This window comes from Nothobranchius furzeri, chromosome 1 (assembly GCF_043380555.1).
Source record: "Nothobranchius furzeri strain GRZ-AD chromosome 1, NfurGRZ-RIMD1, whole genome shotgun sequence".
NCBI lineage: Eukaryota > Metazoa > Chordata > Actinopteri > Cyprinodontiformes > Nothobranchiidae > Nothobranchius > Nothobranchius furzeri.
This window is the reverse complement of record NC_091741.1, coordinates 63,227,615-63,245,614: the sequence shown is the minus strand read 5'-3', so window position 1 is coordinate 63,245,614 and position 18,000 is coordinate 63,227,615. Positions and strand designations below refer to the sequence as shown.

The 18,000-nt window shown below is 43.4% G+C and overlaps 1 protein-coding gene across 1 annotated transcript in view; it reads left to right on the top strand.

Moving 5' to 3' along the window:
• The window catches only part of mkln1 (muskelin 1, intracellular mediator containing kelch motifs), a 49,501-nt gene extending 31,503 nt beyond the window's left edge, over positions 1-17,998 (top strand). Inside the window, exons 13-18 of the mRNA XM_070549701.1 lie at positions 5,030-5,177; positions 5,772-5,886; positions 6,768-6,907; positions 7,249-7,351; positions 7,595-7,649; positions 15,263-17,998. Coding sequence (XP_070405802.1) covers positions 5,030-5,177; positions 5,772-5,886; positions 6,768-6,907; positions 7,249-7,351; positions 7,595-7,649; positions 15,263-15,384 — 683 coding nt within the window. The 3' untranslated portion in view covers positions 15,385-17,998. The remainder of the gene's footprint in view (positions 1-5,029; positions 5,178-5,771; positions 5,887-6,767; positions 6,908-7,248; positions 7,352-7,594; positions 7,650-15,262) is intronic.
• The last annotated feature ends 2 nt before the right edge of the window (positions 17,999-18,000 follow it).

The following is an 18,000-nucleotide window of genomic DNA, read 5'->3' as shown; positions in this document are numbered from 1 at the left end:
TTGTTTGACTACCTCAAATGGTAAATGGTAAAATGGTAAATAGCCTGTATTTGATATAGCGCCTTCTAGAGTCCTGGAACCCCTCAAGGCGCTTTACAACACAATCAGTCATTCACCCATTCACACACACATTCACACACTGGTGGGGATGAGCTACAATGTAGCCACAGCTGCCCTGGGGCGCACTGACAGAGGCGAGGCTGCCGAGCACTGGTGCCACCGGTCCCTCCGACCACCACCAGCAGGCATCGTGGGTTAAGTGTCTTGCCCAAGGACACAACGACAGCGACAGATTGAACGGGGCTCGAACCTGCAACCTTCCGACTACGGGGCGAGCACTTAACTTCTGTGCCACCGTCGCCCACAAATAAAGCAAAGAGCTGTTTATTCCTTCAGTTGTGCTGAAACCACAGCTGTCACAATTAGATGTATGGATGCTTTAAAGCAGGGGTGTCAAACTCAAATTCACACGGGGCCGAAATGAAAATCTGGGACGAAGTTGCGGGCCGAACTTAATATTTTAGAAAAAGTGACGGCAAATTTGCACGTTTTCTTTATCAACATGTATGCAATTTTGAACCTTTTAATTTGGAAACAAACTTATTTTTGCATTAACACTGAATGTGGAATAACCAAATTACACACAAGCAAGTCCATTTTAAATAAAATGCACCGGTGGTATTCATTACTTGTGGTATATTCAACATTTTTAAAATCTATTCAGGATTTATGCTTTCTTGTTGTTTATTCATTTTTCTTTTTTTTTCTCCTTTTTTTCTCCTGTAACAAGTGTCATTGCTGCTGTGACATCTAGCTTTCCCCACTGAGGAACAACAGGGATGTGTATTTTTGAAATTCTGGCGATACGATACATATCACGATACAGGGGAGACGATACGATGTATCACGATATATTGCGATACATTCAGTCAGACGTTACAAGCAATTTTTTTTACTGAATTTATTGTAAGAATGTTCAATAAACAGTCCAAACTGATACGTAACATGTTTAACATGAGGTATCTGAACCATGATGGAGGGATACCGTAAATCCTCGAATATTGGCCTGTATTCAATTAACGGCCGGGTATCATATTTTGGTCGGAGTCGGCGGAGGTGAATAATGGCCGGTATTTTATTGTGGCCAGGTGGAATGTGGTAACAAGCAAGTACGGGGGGCGGTTGTGTCATCTGTCTCACTTTTGATTTGCCAGTGATAGACCGCGAGGGTAACTTTAACTGTGCGGAGACAAAGAGGAGGCGAAAATTTGATATCAAGTTCAAAGAGAACGTGCTGATTATGCTGCAGAACACTCTGAGGAGCAGTAGGGGTTGTATGAACTAGTCGACTTCACTATAGTGACTTTTCATGCCTGTCATCGACTAGTCGCTGTCACGTGATAATGATCGGCAAGATGCAGCCCTCGGAAAAGACAGCAGCCTGCTGTCAGCAGGTGACAAGCTCCTGCGCTCGGGGGGGGGGGGGGGGGGGGGGGCAACGCACTGTGCCAGAGTGTCGGTACTGACACGCGATCGTTCATGTCGGTTCATTTCCTTTAATGTTTTCTGTCTTTTATTTGCGCCTGATGAGTTTCGCTGTGGAGCGGGGAGCATCACCTTGTCCTCCGACGCACCGATCACTGATGCGGCTGCCAAGCAGCGAGCACTCCGCTGTTTTTGCGGTCGGTAGATCTGCGTCCTGAGCACGGCCACAGTAACATTATCAAATCAGGTGTTGCCACCTCAAAAACTAATTTAACATGCGATCGTTCATGTCGGCTCATTTCCTTTAATGTTTTCTGTCTTTTATTTGTGCCTGATGCGTTTCGCTGCTGTGGATCGGGGCGCATCACCTGTTTTGTCCTCGGTGAAGCACCTAACTGATGTGGCCGGCGAGTACTCCGCTGTTTTTGCGGTCGGTAGATCTTTTAGAACTGCAGTTCAAAGGTAACTCATAAGGTGAATATATATGAACCCAGGTAGCAGTTTTTCTGTAGGATTGAAAGGAGATGCAGGAAGATAAACAGATACAGGACAGTAAAATAGTCAAATAAAAACAAGTTAGTTTTTGTACCTGGTGGTTGCAACAGACAGACACCATTGAAGGTAATCAGAAGTGAGGAACAGAAAATGAAATAATTATTTTAATGTTTAGAGCAGCAGGAACTCTGAGAGGCTGCAGGCGCATCAGTGAGTTTGCGGCCGCTGCGCAGGGGTGGGTGGGGGGAGAGGGCTGAAGCAGAAACTACCGTTGTTAAAAGAAATGTGTTTAACTTTGAAAATGTGGGCGCAATTTTAATTGTCAAAAACTCCAGCGAACCATTAGTTAATTTTGCTCAAATAGAAATAGAGGCCTGCCTCTAATTCTGGTCCTCCTTCCAATAAAGGCCCGGAGCTTGATGAGCTTGAGTCAAATACAGGCCCGGGCCTGTATTAGAGGATTTACGGTATACATTTCAATGGTGGAAACAAAGCCCGTTGTACACTGCTGCCAACTAGCGGGTGGCGATTGAATTGCACAAAACAAAAAGAAAATACACAGAAGTTTGCATGTAAATTCTTTCAAGAATTGGATACACGGCTTTTGAATATCGATATAATATTGTTGGAAAAAATATCATGATATATTGCCATATCGATATTGTCTTACATCCCTAAGGAACAATAAAGGGATTTTCTATTCGATTCATCTATCTGCAGACAGAAAAAGAGCATAAAACCAAAATATTTAAAGCTCAGTTTGCTCCACTGGTTTACTGTTTTGCTCATCTGTTCCAGCCAGATACCTGCATCATGGTGATAAGCTGAGGAGGAGACTCCTGTTGTTTTGTTCATCTTCATCATAATAATGACAACATTAGATGACAACAGGTGCTCACATAGGTTTGTGATGCTGAACATGTCTAAGCAGCTTGACCACGTTGTTGTGTGTCGGGGAGGAAAAATAAAAACGACAGCAGCCACAGAGTCATGCTGATTTGAGCGTGTCGCTGCTCGCTGGAGTCATATCAGCTCTATCTGGAAGTTAGTTGGAAAACTTTCTCTTTCATTCGTGAACACATTACTGAGCGGTTAAAATCTCCGTTTCTGGGCTTCAATGTTGGCAAATAGCTGAGTAAACTCGGCGCTGAGTGAGAGGAGTGTAGTTTGTCCGAGACAGCGGAGCTGCAGACACCAGCAGCAGCCGCTGGAAAAACACAAAGGAGGGGGCGCTTCGGCTCCGCGCTAACGCCGCAAAGCATCATGGGAGCTATAGTCTGCGGTAAAATCGGTCAGCGGGTCAGTTTTAATATATTTTTGATATTTATCTTGCGGGCCACATAAAAATGCTGCACATGTGCTTTAAAGTGACCGTGTGTATTTTCCTGGCGATAGGGGGCAGTAGGTACCTACATTTTTGCAAGCAAGCAGTATTTTTGTGTTGGAGTAAGACCTTACCAACGGATGCCCATTAGGGTCAAAAAGACCTGGGGAGTGTGAACTTGAGCAAAACAACAAGCACATCAGACTCTCTTTCATCACTGTCAACAAGTGAAGAGGTAAATGTGTAAAACAACATTTAAGAATGACAAAAGTTTTTTAATTGTTACAAATCAGTTAATGTGTTTTGTCCTCATGGGCTCCTGTAGAAGGAAACATAGCATCTAAAATGGTGTCGCCCAGAGACTTGGACCTGCTCCCATGTTTTTTAGACCTGATTTTTTTTATGGCTATATGTTACGAAGTCACCATTATTTTTGAACAACTGGGCATCATTTCATTCATTTTCAACAACATTTTGATGGATATTTCCAGAGATTAATGGTAAAAACTACACATTGTCTACTTAAATAACATGAACAACTAACTTCATTGTAAGTAATCATGTTTTTTCAAGTGAAAAATGGTGATTTTTATGTTTTTAGGAGGTACAGAAGACTTTGTGTTCCCCTACTGATTATAACTAAATCGTACGAAGACAGAAACGTCCTTTCAGTGTTCAGCTTTAGAGGCTCGTCACGGTAATCAGAGGCGTCATTTTTGGACTTATAAAAAGAAATGTTATTATTGGCAAATGGATGTTATTAAAAGTTAATGAATCAGCACTAAAGTTTAGTTTTCTTTCATGTCGGATCATTACATTCATACAGTTGAGCTTTGTTGTGGCTCCAGATGCTTACAGACTTCTAACCTGTGTGATCCATCAGGTGCTTCATCACAGCTAAAACATTAGAAATAATAATTATAGTTTAAGTCAAAGCCTGCTGGTTTATCTAATAATTATAAACTAGACTGACTAATTTAAAATAATGACAGGAATCTTTTGTTTTTAAACAAAATTAGCATCTAAAAATAATTATATATGATCCTATATTGAATTTGTGCTTCTGATCATTAATTCTAATTTTTATAAACTTTCCACTAAAATATCTGATACCCAGAATTTAAACAAAGGATGTTTTATTTTTAGGTGAACCAGTCTGATGACTAGTGAAGCTTTACAGCATGTTATATAAAATAAACAAAGGCGGTGATAACATCCACCCAAATTACACATGAAAATACAAAGACCACACTCTTGGATTGTAACTTAGCTTTTGTTTTTGACAAGTTGTAAACAACAACATGAGCTGTACAGAAACCAGAAAAAGCAGCCCTGGCTTTAACTGGTTAGTGGTGTATGCTGGAATGGGGTCAAACTCAGATATTCTCTTTTGTGTTTGTTTTGTTGCTGGAAATAAAAAGATTTCTTACCTTCCAGACTGCAGCACATTTGTGATTCAGAGAAACATCCAGAACTTTCTGTTTTCTCTGCAAAGTAAACTAGATTATCATGCTTCTCAGCCATGCCTTGTTGCTATGGCGTTGTGTTATTAACTGTGTGACTTGATCATTTCCATTTCTGCCGTTCACTTTTCCTTTTAGTTTGTGATAAAGAAAAACTTTAATATTACTCGTATCACCCAGTGTTTTTCTCACAGATTAGCCTGTAATCTCTTCTTAAATACTCCCATCTGGGCTGACCCTGTTTTGACTTTTGTTGGCACAGTTCCAATGACGGGCTTTACCCAGAGAGCCACCATCGACCCCGAGCTCAACGAGATCCACGTCCTCTCCGGTCTCAGCAAAGACAAGGACAAGCGCGAGGAGAACGTGCGAAACTCCTTCTGGATCTACGACATAGCCCGTAACAACTGGTAGGACAGAGGAACAAACGTTTCTGTGATCATAACCACATCAACACTCGCAGGAAGCTGCCTGACACACCAGCTCTGTGTAGCTGAGCTCTGTCCCCACCACAACCGATAGCTGAGATGTTGCATGCGAGCTACACCAGCAACATCCTAACACTCTACTTGTTTAGAGAAATGTCAGCGCTGTAAAAGCACTAAGACAAACATTTAAGCTCTCCCCACTTTGATGATCCTTCATGCCTCCAGCAGGGGAGTGTGTGTGTGTGTGTGTGTGTGTGTGTGTGTGTGTGTGTGTGTGTGTGTGTGTGTGTGTGTGTGTGTGTGTGTGTGTGTGTGTGTGTGTGTGTGTGTGTGTGTGTGTGTGTGTGTGTGTGTGTGTGTGTGTGTGTGTGTGTGTGTGTGTGTGTGTGCGTGCGTGCGTGCGTGCGTGCGTGCGTGCGTGCGTGCGTGCGTGTGTGTTTAACAATATAAACGAGCTTAGAGGTATTTACAGGTGGACATTAGAGTTCCTTTGTATTTATTTTCCCATGATGGTTTAAGAAAGTATTGTCCATTTTTCTTCTTCCCTATGTGTGTGTGTGTGTGTGTGTGGGTCAGGTCATGTGTGTACAAGAACGATCAAGCTGTGAAGGAAAACCAAAGTAAAACTCTACAGGAGGAGGAGCCATGTCCACGCTTCGCACACCAGCTGGTCTACGATGAGCTGCACAAAGTAACACGTCCTTCTAAGGACACAGTTTTCATATCAAAAGCTCAGATTGTGTCACTCAAACACTTTTCAGACACGGCAGTCTCAGCAGACACCATGTTGACGGTCCAAATCAGGATTCCGCCTCATAGTTTTGACACATGATTCAGACTAATTACCATCTGAATATTTATAGATTTTTTTAGTCCTTCACAAAGTAAAGACGAAACTGCACAAATCCTAAAACCATTAGGTCAAGGTGACCCTGGCTGTTTGGAGGTTTGAAATGTGACTTTGCCTAAAAAATTAAGATTCATTATTAAACAGAACATTTTCACATCAAGTAGCTTTAATATGTGTCTGTGAATGCTTAACTGGACAAAATATCCTCAAACATCTCATCAGCCCCTCATAGTGCTTCCCATCAGAATAAAGAAATGGTGTCTTATAAATAAGTCAGTTTGACTCACTGATGATGATGATGATGATGATGATGTCATAGTCGTCTCTCTTCTGTTGTTATGTAGACTTTTGATTTTTTCTGAAAGTTCATCTGGAAGTTTCCAGCTGCTCCAACAGGAGTTACCTGGCTTCAGTTGGACAGAGGAGATTATTTAGTGGCAACGTTTCTCCTCAACGAGCAGCTTGATATTCATTTTCAATCAGAATTTCTCATTCAGCTACAAAGTCTTTTTTTAATAGACTTAATAGACTATAAACACAAAATCCACGACACTCCTCATCTTTGAAGTCTAATTCTACGATCGTGTTTTGGTGTCTGGCTTCACAGAAAAAACATTTAGGGAACCTTGGGTTATGTTTGCAATGATTTATGTTGTTTTTGTTTGTTGATGGTGAGTAGAAGACCACGGTAATGTAAATGTTTGTGTTCTGCTTGTTTTCAGGTGCATTACCTGTTTGGTGGAAACCCCGGGAAGTCATGTTCTCCTAAGATGCGCCTGGATGACTTTTGGTCCCTCAAACTGTGCCGACCCTCCAAGGAGTACCTGCTGCGCCACTGCAGATACGTCATCAGGAAGTACAGGTCTGCAGCCCCCCTGGACAGACATGCTGCTCAGTAACGATAAATGCCAGCAGTTCTGTCACTGTCCGATGTGAATATAACCAAAGTTCTGCGTCAGAAATCCTCCGGTGATTTACTGTCTTTTTGCAGTAATAAAGATTGAGTTGGACATTTGTTTGGATCCACTAACCTAAACAAAGCCGATCATGTTGGTGGTTTTATGATATGAGAAAGGACCTGGTGTTAAGTGTTTTTACTAGACCTAGAAGCTGCCCTCAGCTCTTCTTACTTTGCTTTTGTTGCCACCTAGTGGATGAAAGCTGTAACAACACAGTATTTCTCTGCTGTTTGTGTTGGGTCAGGTTTGAAGAGAAAGCCCAGTCAGAACCACTGAACGCACTGAAGTACCTGCAGAACGATCTGTCCCTCACAGTGGACCACACGGACCCCGATGAGATTAAAGAGGTATCAGAGCTCTCCCAAACATTTACACCTGCTGATGAGTCCCTCTGTCAGTGTGACAATCCGAGGTTCTGAGAGCAGGATGTTAACCCCACTGAGTCAGAACCTAAAGCTCCTGGGTATCCGTCCCATCAGCTGTAGATTTTCTACATTTGTGTTTCATCCTCATCTGTTTACAGACTAAAGCTTGTTGTTTGTTCACCGCTGCTGAATGTTAAAGTGACTCAGATGTTTGTGTTGTCTCAGTTTCAGCTGCTGCCGTCGGCGCTCTTCAAGTCCAGTTCTGACTTCATCCCTCTGGGTAAGATCCTGATCTCTGATGGAATAAACAAACTACTTTATCTGATGGAACGATGCTTTAGTTCTGCAGTCTTTATGACTTAAACAGATGTTTTAATATCATTTCTACTCGGACAAAAACCATACAATTAAGACATAATTATTTAGTTTGAGTGTCAGTCAGTTTATGCTTTATCTTTTTTTCTCCATTTTTTAAATATCTTAATGTAACAAAACTGTCCAATTAAAGGGGCATTATGGAAGTTCCAAAAAACTAATTTCCTTGTCCGGGGATTGGACCGCCAAGGCTCCCGCCTTGGTCTGCCATCCGATTCACATTGCACCGGACCCTTCATGTTCCTCCTGCGGGTGGTGGGTCCACAGTTGGACGAGCCCATGTATCCGGTTCGGGCTGGGCCCGGCCGGGCCCCATGGGCGAAAGCCCGGCCACCAGGCGCTCGCTCACGGGCCCCAACCCCAGGCCTGGCTCCAGGGTGGGACCCCGGTAACCCTCCGGGCCGGGTACTCCGACTCTTCGTTTTCACCGCCATGAAAGATCCTTCGAACCGTTCTTTGTCTCACCCTTCACCTAAGACCAATTTGTCATGGGAGACCCTACCAGGGGCACTAAGTGCCCCAGACAACATAGCTCCTAGGATCATTAGGGCACTCAAACTCCTCCACCACGATAAGGTGACGGTTCAAGGAGGGTGGCCGGGCTCAGCCTTAGAGATAGGGTGAGGAGCTCGGACATTCGGGAGGGACTCGGAGTAGAACCGCTGCTCCTCCGGATCGAAAGGAGCCAGTTGAGGTGGTTTGGGCATCTGGTCAGGATGCCTCCTGGACGCCTCCCTGGGGAGGTGTTTCGGGCATGTCCTGCCGGCAGAAGGCCCCCGGGTCGACCCAGGACACGTTGGAGAAGTTACATCTCCAATCTGGTCCGGGAACGCCTTGGGGTCCTGCCGGAGGAGCTGGTGGACAAGGCCGGGGAGAGGACGGCCTGGAGCTCCCTAGTTGGGATGCTGCCCCCGCGACCCGGACCCGGATAAGCGGAGGAAGACGAGACGAGACGAGACAAGATTATGGAAGTTTGACAGCCAAAACATTTATAGAAATAATACATTTCTTCTTCATACATTCTCCTGCAATGCCCTGGTCCTGTAGAATGAGCCCTGGCATTTTTACTGTGATTGCCTATTTTTCTGTAAAATCACAGAAAAAGAGAGCTGCTCGGGTCGAGCAGGCTGCTTCATGCGCGTTCACGCTCAGGCATAGCCCTCCGAACCGTTCTTTGAACGTTGTTTGAGCTGTCATCAAGGATATAAATGTTACAGATACAAAGGACGTCACTGGTGATTTAGCTCGCCTAGTAAGACGTTGGGCTTTCGTGCAGAAGACCTAGGTTCGATTCTGGATGTGAACATAGTTTATTTAGAGTTTCTTTTTAACATTAATGGTATATTTGTTTACAGTAAGATGCCCACATTTTTATTTGAGACTCTCCGAACGGCATTGAATTCACAGATAAAAAAAGTTGTGGGTTCAACTTTCATTTTGGAACAATTTTTCAAGCAAGGGAAGGGCATGATCTGAGCATGCAGGAGGACTGACCCATCTTAAACCTTTGTCAGCTGTGCTGAAGAGAAAGGTACAGAACCAAATTATTTAATAAATTAGCTGCGCGTTCTCCTGTCCTCTGTCCTCCGGGCCCCCCACACACACAAACACACACACAAAAGGGACTGTCTCAGCTGTTATTTTCGTTAAGAAGTGTGCACGTACAGCACGCGCGCCTCGTGCACGAGCTTACTATTGAAGCTGCCGTTACGCTTTTGGCCTGAGGGGGCAATCGCGAGCATTAAAATTCGAAACTCCGTAAAGTTAGCCTAGTGAACTAGACCAAATTCTTGCGTTGCAAAGTTTGGTCTAGGAATGCTCCACTGGAACCTCTGCAGTCCCAACAGCATTCTGGCTGGCCAATCACAGCTTTCTAGAGGGGTTTCAAACACATAAAGAGCTGTGATTGGTCCATAATGGTGGGCCAAACATAGTGCTCTACAGGGATGTGTATTTTTGAAATTCTGGCGATACAATACATATCACGATACAGGGGAGATGATACGATGTATCACGATATATTGCGATACATTCAGTCAGACGTTACAAGCAATTTTTTTACTGAATTTATTGTAACAATGTTCAATAAACAGTCCAAACTGATACGTAACATGTTTAACATGAGGTATCTGAACCATGATGGAGGGATTTACAGTTCAATGGTGGAAACAAAACCCGTTGCACACTGCTGCCAACTAGCGGGTGGCGATTGAATTGCACAAAACGAAAAGAAAATACACAAAAGTTTGCATGTAAATTCTTTCAAGATTTAGATACATGGCTTTTGAATGTCTATGTAATAATCGCAGGAAAAAATATCACGATATATTGCCATATCGATATTTTCTTACATCCCTAGTGCTCTATCTGCTTAGTGAACAAATCACAGAGCTTTATGCGCTTTGTGGGCCAATCAGGGCACTCTATATGCCTGGTGGGTGGGATGATGCAACAGAGTGAAACAAGAGTATGTCACATTCTTTGTCCAGTGGAATGCGGAGATCATTTGAAAGTAGGGGTTGCATGACTTAATTTTTTTAAAAGTTGACAGTGAAGTAATGAAAATTAAGTCGACTTCGACTAGTCGTTGATGACGTCATACACCTGAAGTGGGGGTGGGGTGGGGTGGGGGGGTGTCGTTAGGTTTGCTGGAGTTTTTGACAATTAAAATTGCGCCCACATTTTCAAAGTTAAACAAATTTCTTTTAACAACGTTAGTTTCTGCTTCAGCCCTCCCCCCCCCCCCCCTCTGCGCAGCGGCTGTAAACTCACTGATGCGTCTGCAGCCTCTCGGAGTTCCTGCTGCTCTAAACATTAAAATAATTATTTCATTTTCTGTTCCTCACTTCTGATTACCTTCAATGGTGTCTGTTTGTTACAACCACCAGGTACAAAAACTAACTTGTTTTTATTTGACTATTTTTCTGTCCTGCCTGTTTATTATCTTCCTGCATCTCCTCTCAATCCTAAAGATAAACTGCTACCTGGGTTCATATATATTCACCTCATGAGTTACCTTTGAATTGCAGTTCTAAAAGATCTACCGACCGCAAAAACAGCGGAGTGCCGCTGCTCGCCGGCCAACTACAACGGGACCGTTTTGCTGCGGAGTTCGTGCCGGAGCGGAGATAGTGGAATTTTGGGGGTGCGTCACCAGAGGACAAAATGCGCCTCGCTCCGCAGCAGCGAAACGCATCAGGCACAAATAACAGACAGAAAACATTAAAGGAAATGAGCCGACATGAACGATCGCGTGTTTAATTTGTTTTTGAGGTGGCGACACCTGATTTGGTGGTGCTCAGGACGCAGATGTCTGGAGCGCGTCAACGATCAGAGCTTTGCATGCACAAACTGGTTAAGATTAGGATGGGGGTGAGGGGAAGGTAAAATTGCAAGAGGCAAAAGGTCACAGTTTGGTTAAATGTCCGTTTTACCGCCGGTGTCAGTACCGACGCTCTGGCACAGCGCGTCGCCTCCGCCACCCGAGGCGCAGGGGCTCATCACCTGCTGTCTTTTCCGTGGACTGCATCTTGTCAGTCATCACGTGACAGCGACTAGTCGATGACAGGCATAAAAAGTCACTATAGAGCCGTGAAGTCGACTAGTCGACTAGTTCATACAACCCCTATTTGAAAGACAATGGTAGAACCCGCCCCACAACTGAGAGCCGTCAATGGAGCGTTGCCAGACTAAATAATACATTTATTTAGTCTGGCTTGCCAGGCTACCATAAAGTCCCTTTAAATAAGAAAGCACTTTCTTCAGAACTGTTTCTCACTGTTCCATATTTTTTGCACCAATTAAAATAAATGACTAAAATGGCAGAACTATTTTCGGCTTTTGTTACAGTTTGCCACAAATGATGTGAAAAATGATAAAATGACAATGACTGCTGTAAAATGACTCAAATCTTCATGACACTGACATAGATTACCTGCATTTTAAACGTTTTTGAGTGAAAACTAGAGCCACCCGTAGCTAAATCTGGTGCTGAAATAACAGGTTATTTGTTTCTGATGGACAGTTTAAATACATTATTTAGATTTAAAAGTAGCGTTTGTAGCAGAGAGCAACACACAGACACGGTTCAGGTCAAACGTTTGATCTATAGTATGGCATTTGTAACCTTCTGCTCGCGAGATGGTATGTCCCAAAGTCACGTGGCGTCGGTCCAAAACCTACAAATTTTCAGTGGGGTCATTGTAATAACGTTTTAGGTAGCAAGAAGGTTAAGTTTGGGATGGTGGTGAGGGGAAGGTTATAAATAGCGAGAGGTTAAGGTTTGTGTGCGGGTAAATAAGCTGGTTTGGTGCCGCAGCAGCGGACAGCCCATCGCGTCAGTTTTACGCTGCATTGGGATCTGCAGTTGGAAAAGGGAAAACCCCTTTTTCGTACATAAGTGACAAAAAAAGGTACTTTTTGGCGTCTGTGGTGCGACGCCGAGGGTGGCTGACTAAGCTTTTGTTTCTGATGCATTGGGAGTGACAATGTGTTGGTGACCTTCAGCCTATGAAGGGTCAAAGAGCCAAACACCGGTTCCCACTTGGATCTTCAGTCATTCTTCCCACGATAGGAAATCTGAGAAAGTTGAGTCTTCAGTTCTGAAAATGTAATGTCAGCTGTTTGTCAGACTCTAAAACTTTACAAAAGTGAAATTAAGGCTCATCGGAGGGGATTACCAGGAGAGACTCTCCTCATTTAAACCAACAAGCTGGGTATCTTGCCCTGAGGCATCAGCGGCATGGAACGACAGCAGAATGGTTCACTTGCGTTAAATTTGGTGCATCATTCCACACCAGGTAGCGTCTCAGACATCGAGCGGTTTCTCCCCCATCTTCTTCACTGGACTCGAGATCAAAAAACCCTCAAGACTTCAAAAGTCAGGGTTTGTTTATGCCATATGCTAGTGATCTCCAACTCTCTTCCCCAAGGGCCAGTATCCAGCATGTTTGTTATTTCCCTGATCCAACACACTTGATTCACTGGTTCAGTAGCCCACCGAGCTCTGCAGAAGCTTGCTACTCACCTGCTGGTTAAAATCACGTGTGCTGAAGCAGGTAAAACAGTAAAACATGCTGGATACTGGCCCTCGGAAGGAAGTTGGGGACCATTGCTATACTTCAGAAGAAGGAGATCACGTTTTATCACTGTTCATCTCGTGTGCATATAATGTCGTGCTCCTCTAGACTGGCCTGCCAGACTCCTCCTCTGTTTAGTTCTGCACAGAGAAAGAGTCTGGGAACTCTCCTATTCAAATAACCCCACCCTGTGAGAATTCTAACTGAGCCAATCAGCGCTGAGTATCGTACGTCGCACACCAGAACGCCGAGTTTGTCACAAACATGGTGACTGAAGTGGAGTTCGCTGCGGCTATTTCCTTTGTTCTAAATGATTTGAACATGTCTTTAAAACCACAACAAGTAGAAGCGCTAAAAGCTTCTAAACAAAGATGTTAGCGCTGTCGCCAGACTCTATTTTTACTACAGCTAAAAAAACACTACAGCGTTACGGACGTCACACACGGCGGCGCTCAGTTTCTCATAAACAACAAAGACGGCGGCGGAGTTTGCTGCGATTCTTTCCTCTGTTCTAAATGACTCAAATGTCTTTAAAACCACAAGTAGAAGCGCTAAAAGCATTTCTTCTAAAAAAAAAATAAAAGATGTTTGCGCCGTTGCCAGACGCCTTTTTTTTTTACTACAACTAGAAATCTACCGCGTTGTGTGGTACAGTCGGGATTTCCGTCTTTTTTCTGATTGATCATTTATGAGTAGTCCCGCCCCTCAAGTGCCTCTCTGCCTTTGAGTTAGCCGGGCGTACACTGTGCGACTTTTTCACTCGTAGCACTCAGCTTCAGCTCAAACTGTACGACTTCCTCGCAGAGCAGATCTCACGAGCCAGGAGCTCACACTGCACGACCCAGTTCTCGGATGCGACCTGACTGCTCACACTGTACGTCTGGTAGCAACACGTCAGCCCTAAAAATATGCTAAAAATAGCAGTTTTTACACAACACGTTAGACTTTTTTGTCTTGTTTTGCCTGTTGTCCTTCGGGAGTGCTGCAGGAGGACACACAGGGATTTATGGGGGTTGGATGAGGAAAACGAAATAAAGAAAGTAAATCTGTGTTTTGTGATCAGTTTAATTTGACATGAACACGACAAACACGCTTTCTTGACAATCTTTGTGAGTAAAAAAACGTGTAGAAACAAAAATGAACAGCGTGTGTTATTAGGGAAATAGCGGGGAGCGGCGTTGATGCAGGATTGCGCATGCGCCGTGAGCGGTTCTGATACATTTTGGGTCGCAGCTGCTTGCAGCGCCGCTTCAACAGTGCGATACCCTCACGAGGGACGAGCGAAATATTAAACACGCCAGAAGTCCGTGCGAGCTCACGACTACTGATCGGTAGCTGGTCACGTGGTGTTAATTGCCTCTCGTAACCCCCTGTACACTACACGACGCTCGGCGCAAAACTCGCCCCGATCACGTGGATTCTCGCACGAGTGGAAAATCGGCTCAAAAAAGTGAAAAAGTCACACAGTGTACGCCCGGCTTTAGCAGACTCTTTCTCTGTGCAGAATTAAACAGAGGATGAGTCAGGCAGGCCAGGCTAGTGCTCCTCCACTGCCTGGCTAAAAAACAAAAGATGCTGGGAGTAAATGAGTCATTAGGTCACATGTACAGATGTAATCTACATAGATAAGAAATCACATCTCTGCAACAGACTTTTATTTAGAAAATTACTGGATGTTATACATATACTGTGTGTGTTTTCCTGTCTAGCTCTATGTTAACTGCAGAAATGGACTCATCCTAGACGGTCTGAGTCCTGACCAAATAACCCAGATGAACATCCAAGGACGCAGATAGGATTTTCAAACTGGTTGGACAAAGTTCCAATGTACCCTCCCCCAAACATACACACACACGCACGTACATACACATACACAAACAATTGCAAGAGCCTTAACTAGAGCTCAGTCAGTTTGTGTAATTTCATCCAATGGTTTATGAAAAAACAAACACTATTATATATGTGTTTGAAGCATTATGCAGCAACAAAGCTCTGCCTGATCAACACTATCCAAATCAGTCATTTGTTAATCTCCCAATCAATTACTAACCAAAACCTAAGGCTTTATGCTAGACATGTTTTATTTAAACATTAACTGATTTTCAGCATACCAATCTTTTAGGGCTGGGCAATAAATCAAAAATGTATCATTATCAAAATTTCTGACCCTTATCGAGATAATTTTTCCCATGTCAATAAATTTGAAAATAAAAAAATCTGAGTCAATCTGAATCTGGGGGGGGGGACAGATACCCCCCGTCCCCCATCCGGTCTGCGCACCTGTGAACATCACAGACCATTAAAACTCAGGGTGGATTTTCAGGATGTATTCAGCACCCTCACCCCACCTGTTCTCTGATCTGTTCACACCTGTTTAGATTCTGGTCTCAGGAGCCAGACCGGATTTAAATAACATGTAGTGTTTTTATCTTTTTGTCAGGTTTCTCCGACGTTGACCAGACCTACGCTCAGCGAACTCAGCTCTTTGACACACTTGTCAACTTCTTCCCGGACAGTATGACCCCACCCAAGGGTAATCTGGTAGACCTGATCACCCTCTAGCCCCCCCAGGCTCACACACCTCATCCACTGACTGGTCAGAAAACCAGAGACCAGACTGGCTTCTCTTTGCCCACCTCCACCAACCCCGACCTGTGTTACCATGATGATGATGGTAATAAACCCCACACGGCTGCTGTAGGACAGGAGTGAACGTCTACGCTGTTTGTGTTTTTCACCAGACATGCAAAGCCCCTAAACGCTGCCAAAACTGCTTCTATTTCTGTTTTACCTTCATTGTTTTCTCTGTAAAGTTTGAGCCAAAAAAAGGATGTTGCACATTTGTTTGCTGTCTTTTTTCCCTCCCACAGGCTCCTCCCACTTTTGGGAGGAATGTTTGGACACAAGACAATGACAGGCATCCATTCATGTGTTCAGATGATGAGATGATTAGGGTTCAGGACAGGCTCTGGGAAATATTCAGAGGTTTTAATTTATGTTTTGTAGCTTTTTAAAATATTTCCCTAAAAACCTGAAGACATGTAGTGCTTCTCATCTGCTTTTTTCATATGATTCACCCCTGTTAACGACCACGATGACCACCTGAACGCTGTAGTTTAGAGCCACTGAGATGAAAGTTTAATATATTTATAAGAGCTAGTTTTAGGTTGTCGACCCTGTAGATGTGATTTATACAAAGTCAATCTGAAGTTTTTTTCCACTACAACTATTGGAATCTGAATCTGAGTGTATAAATTATGTAAATATACATAATATAAAATTGCTGCTGCATTAATAATAATCTCTGCTTCACCAGAACCACTGCGCTCCACACGGAAAACTGAACATATTCATTTAAATCAGCAAATTTCTGGTGCCACTTCAAAGTTTAGAGAGAGGAAGCAGCCTGTTTATCTGTTGACGTTTTTGTGAAGGTTTCTTTTTAAAGCTGGGTTCAGAAGATCTGAACCGCGAGGGGACTTTCTCTTCAAGAGCATCCGTTTGACTGAAGAAACATCAAACCTGCTACTAAGAACGAATCGTTGTTACAATCTTAATCATTCAGAAAGTATTGTGACTGTACAGTTTTTTCTGATTTCTCATAACCTCTTGAGTTATTTCTAATCTGCGGGCTTAAAACATTCTCTTTGAGGATAAAGTGACTGATTTTCTTAGTTGGGTCTGGATGGGTTTGAGTGAGCGCTTAATCTCATAGATGAGCTCTGACGTGAGTGTGGGGCTGATGTCTTGTTTCCACTCATGAGTTCTCGGTACCAGATGAGCCTCGTGAACATGCTTTTAATGCAAGCTGGAGTTGAACGTGTAGACAGTTTTAGTTCTTACTGAGCTCCAAATCAACTGGAAGAAGAAAATTCTTCTACACATAGAGTTCGGCAGAAGTTCCTCTGGGATTCCAGAAGACGTGGTTGGTGGGGTGTGGACCAACCGCATGTCCTCCAGTTCCAGTCTCCTCCAGTGTTTTTGACACTTGGTTTTTCTGAATCCGTTCATTTTTACAGTCATGGCTGGTTTTAAAAAGTCGTTTATGAAAACCAAAACTAAGTAAAAAGATTTTAAATCAGCATGAATATCTACATGTTAAACGATTCCTGTACAGATAAATAATGTCAGGTGAACTATGACATCACCACGTGGTCACAACCAGGTAGAATGTGGTTTGTTTTGTACGGTTTTTCAGGGTGGAGTTAAACGATCTCTCGGACCTGATTCAGGCTCCGACTGCTGCAGAAAACCCTGAAAACCACTGCTCGTGGATTGATTGCTGGCCTTCCTACCAAAACACTCACAGTTAAACACACATGCAGCTGTAAATACACTAATTGGTTTTCATGCCTGGGTGTATAATGTTTTGGATTTAAGGGTAAACACAGACCACTGGGGTCCTTTCCTCTCTGACACCTGAAGCTGCTTCTACAGCATGTAGACATGAAAGCTTTGCAGCCTAAACTTGCAGGATTTTCCTCAAAACCAACAAGAAATATGCAAAACAAGGAAAACCAACAACCGAATTTGACATCTAAGCTCTCAACATGTCTCACTTTCTGTTTACCGTTCACCTAAAAGCATCAGATCTGGGACAAACGTCCCACCAGGGTGTGCTTGTTTTTCCTGATTTGGGTTCTTGTGTGTCAGCACTTATCACTTAGCATAATTGCGAATGTTCACTATTACTAATCATTTATTTAAATCTTATGCAGACAGAACAAACCTGATTCTCACTGATATTTAAATCCAACTGTAGCCTTTCAGTCTGGTTAGGTGTGTGTGTGTGTGTCCCTTTCACAAGCCACCATTGCAAAAACGAGCAGAAAAGTTCAGAGCACCTCCTGTTTAGGGTTCATGTTTTGTGCCAGAATAAGATTTGGGTTTATGATGATATAATTACAAGCACCTTTATAAAATGACTACAAATAATGCCAAAATGCTACTTTTCATTGTTATTTTAGAAAACACATCTTCATAACATCTGCTGTGTTGTAAGTAATTTCTCTAATTCCACCTTTCCCAGTTCTCCTCCCCTGGAGGGGGAGGAGGGGCTTAGGACTGGTTCTATGATGAATTAGCACTACTCTGGATACAGTGAATGTGTAGAAAGCCTTGTAGTATTGCATTGTATGTAATGTATATAATGAATAAAGATTGTATTTTGTTCAGGTC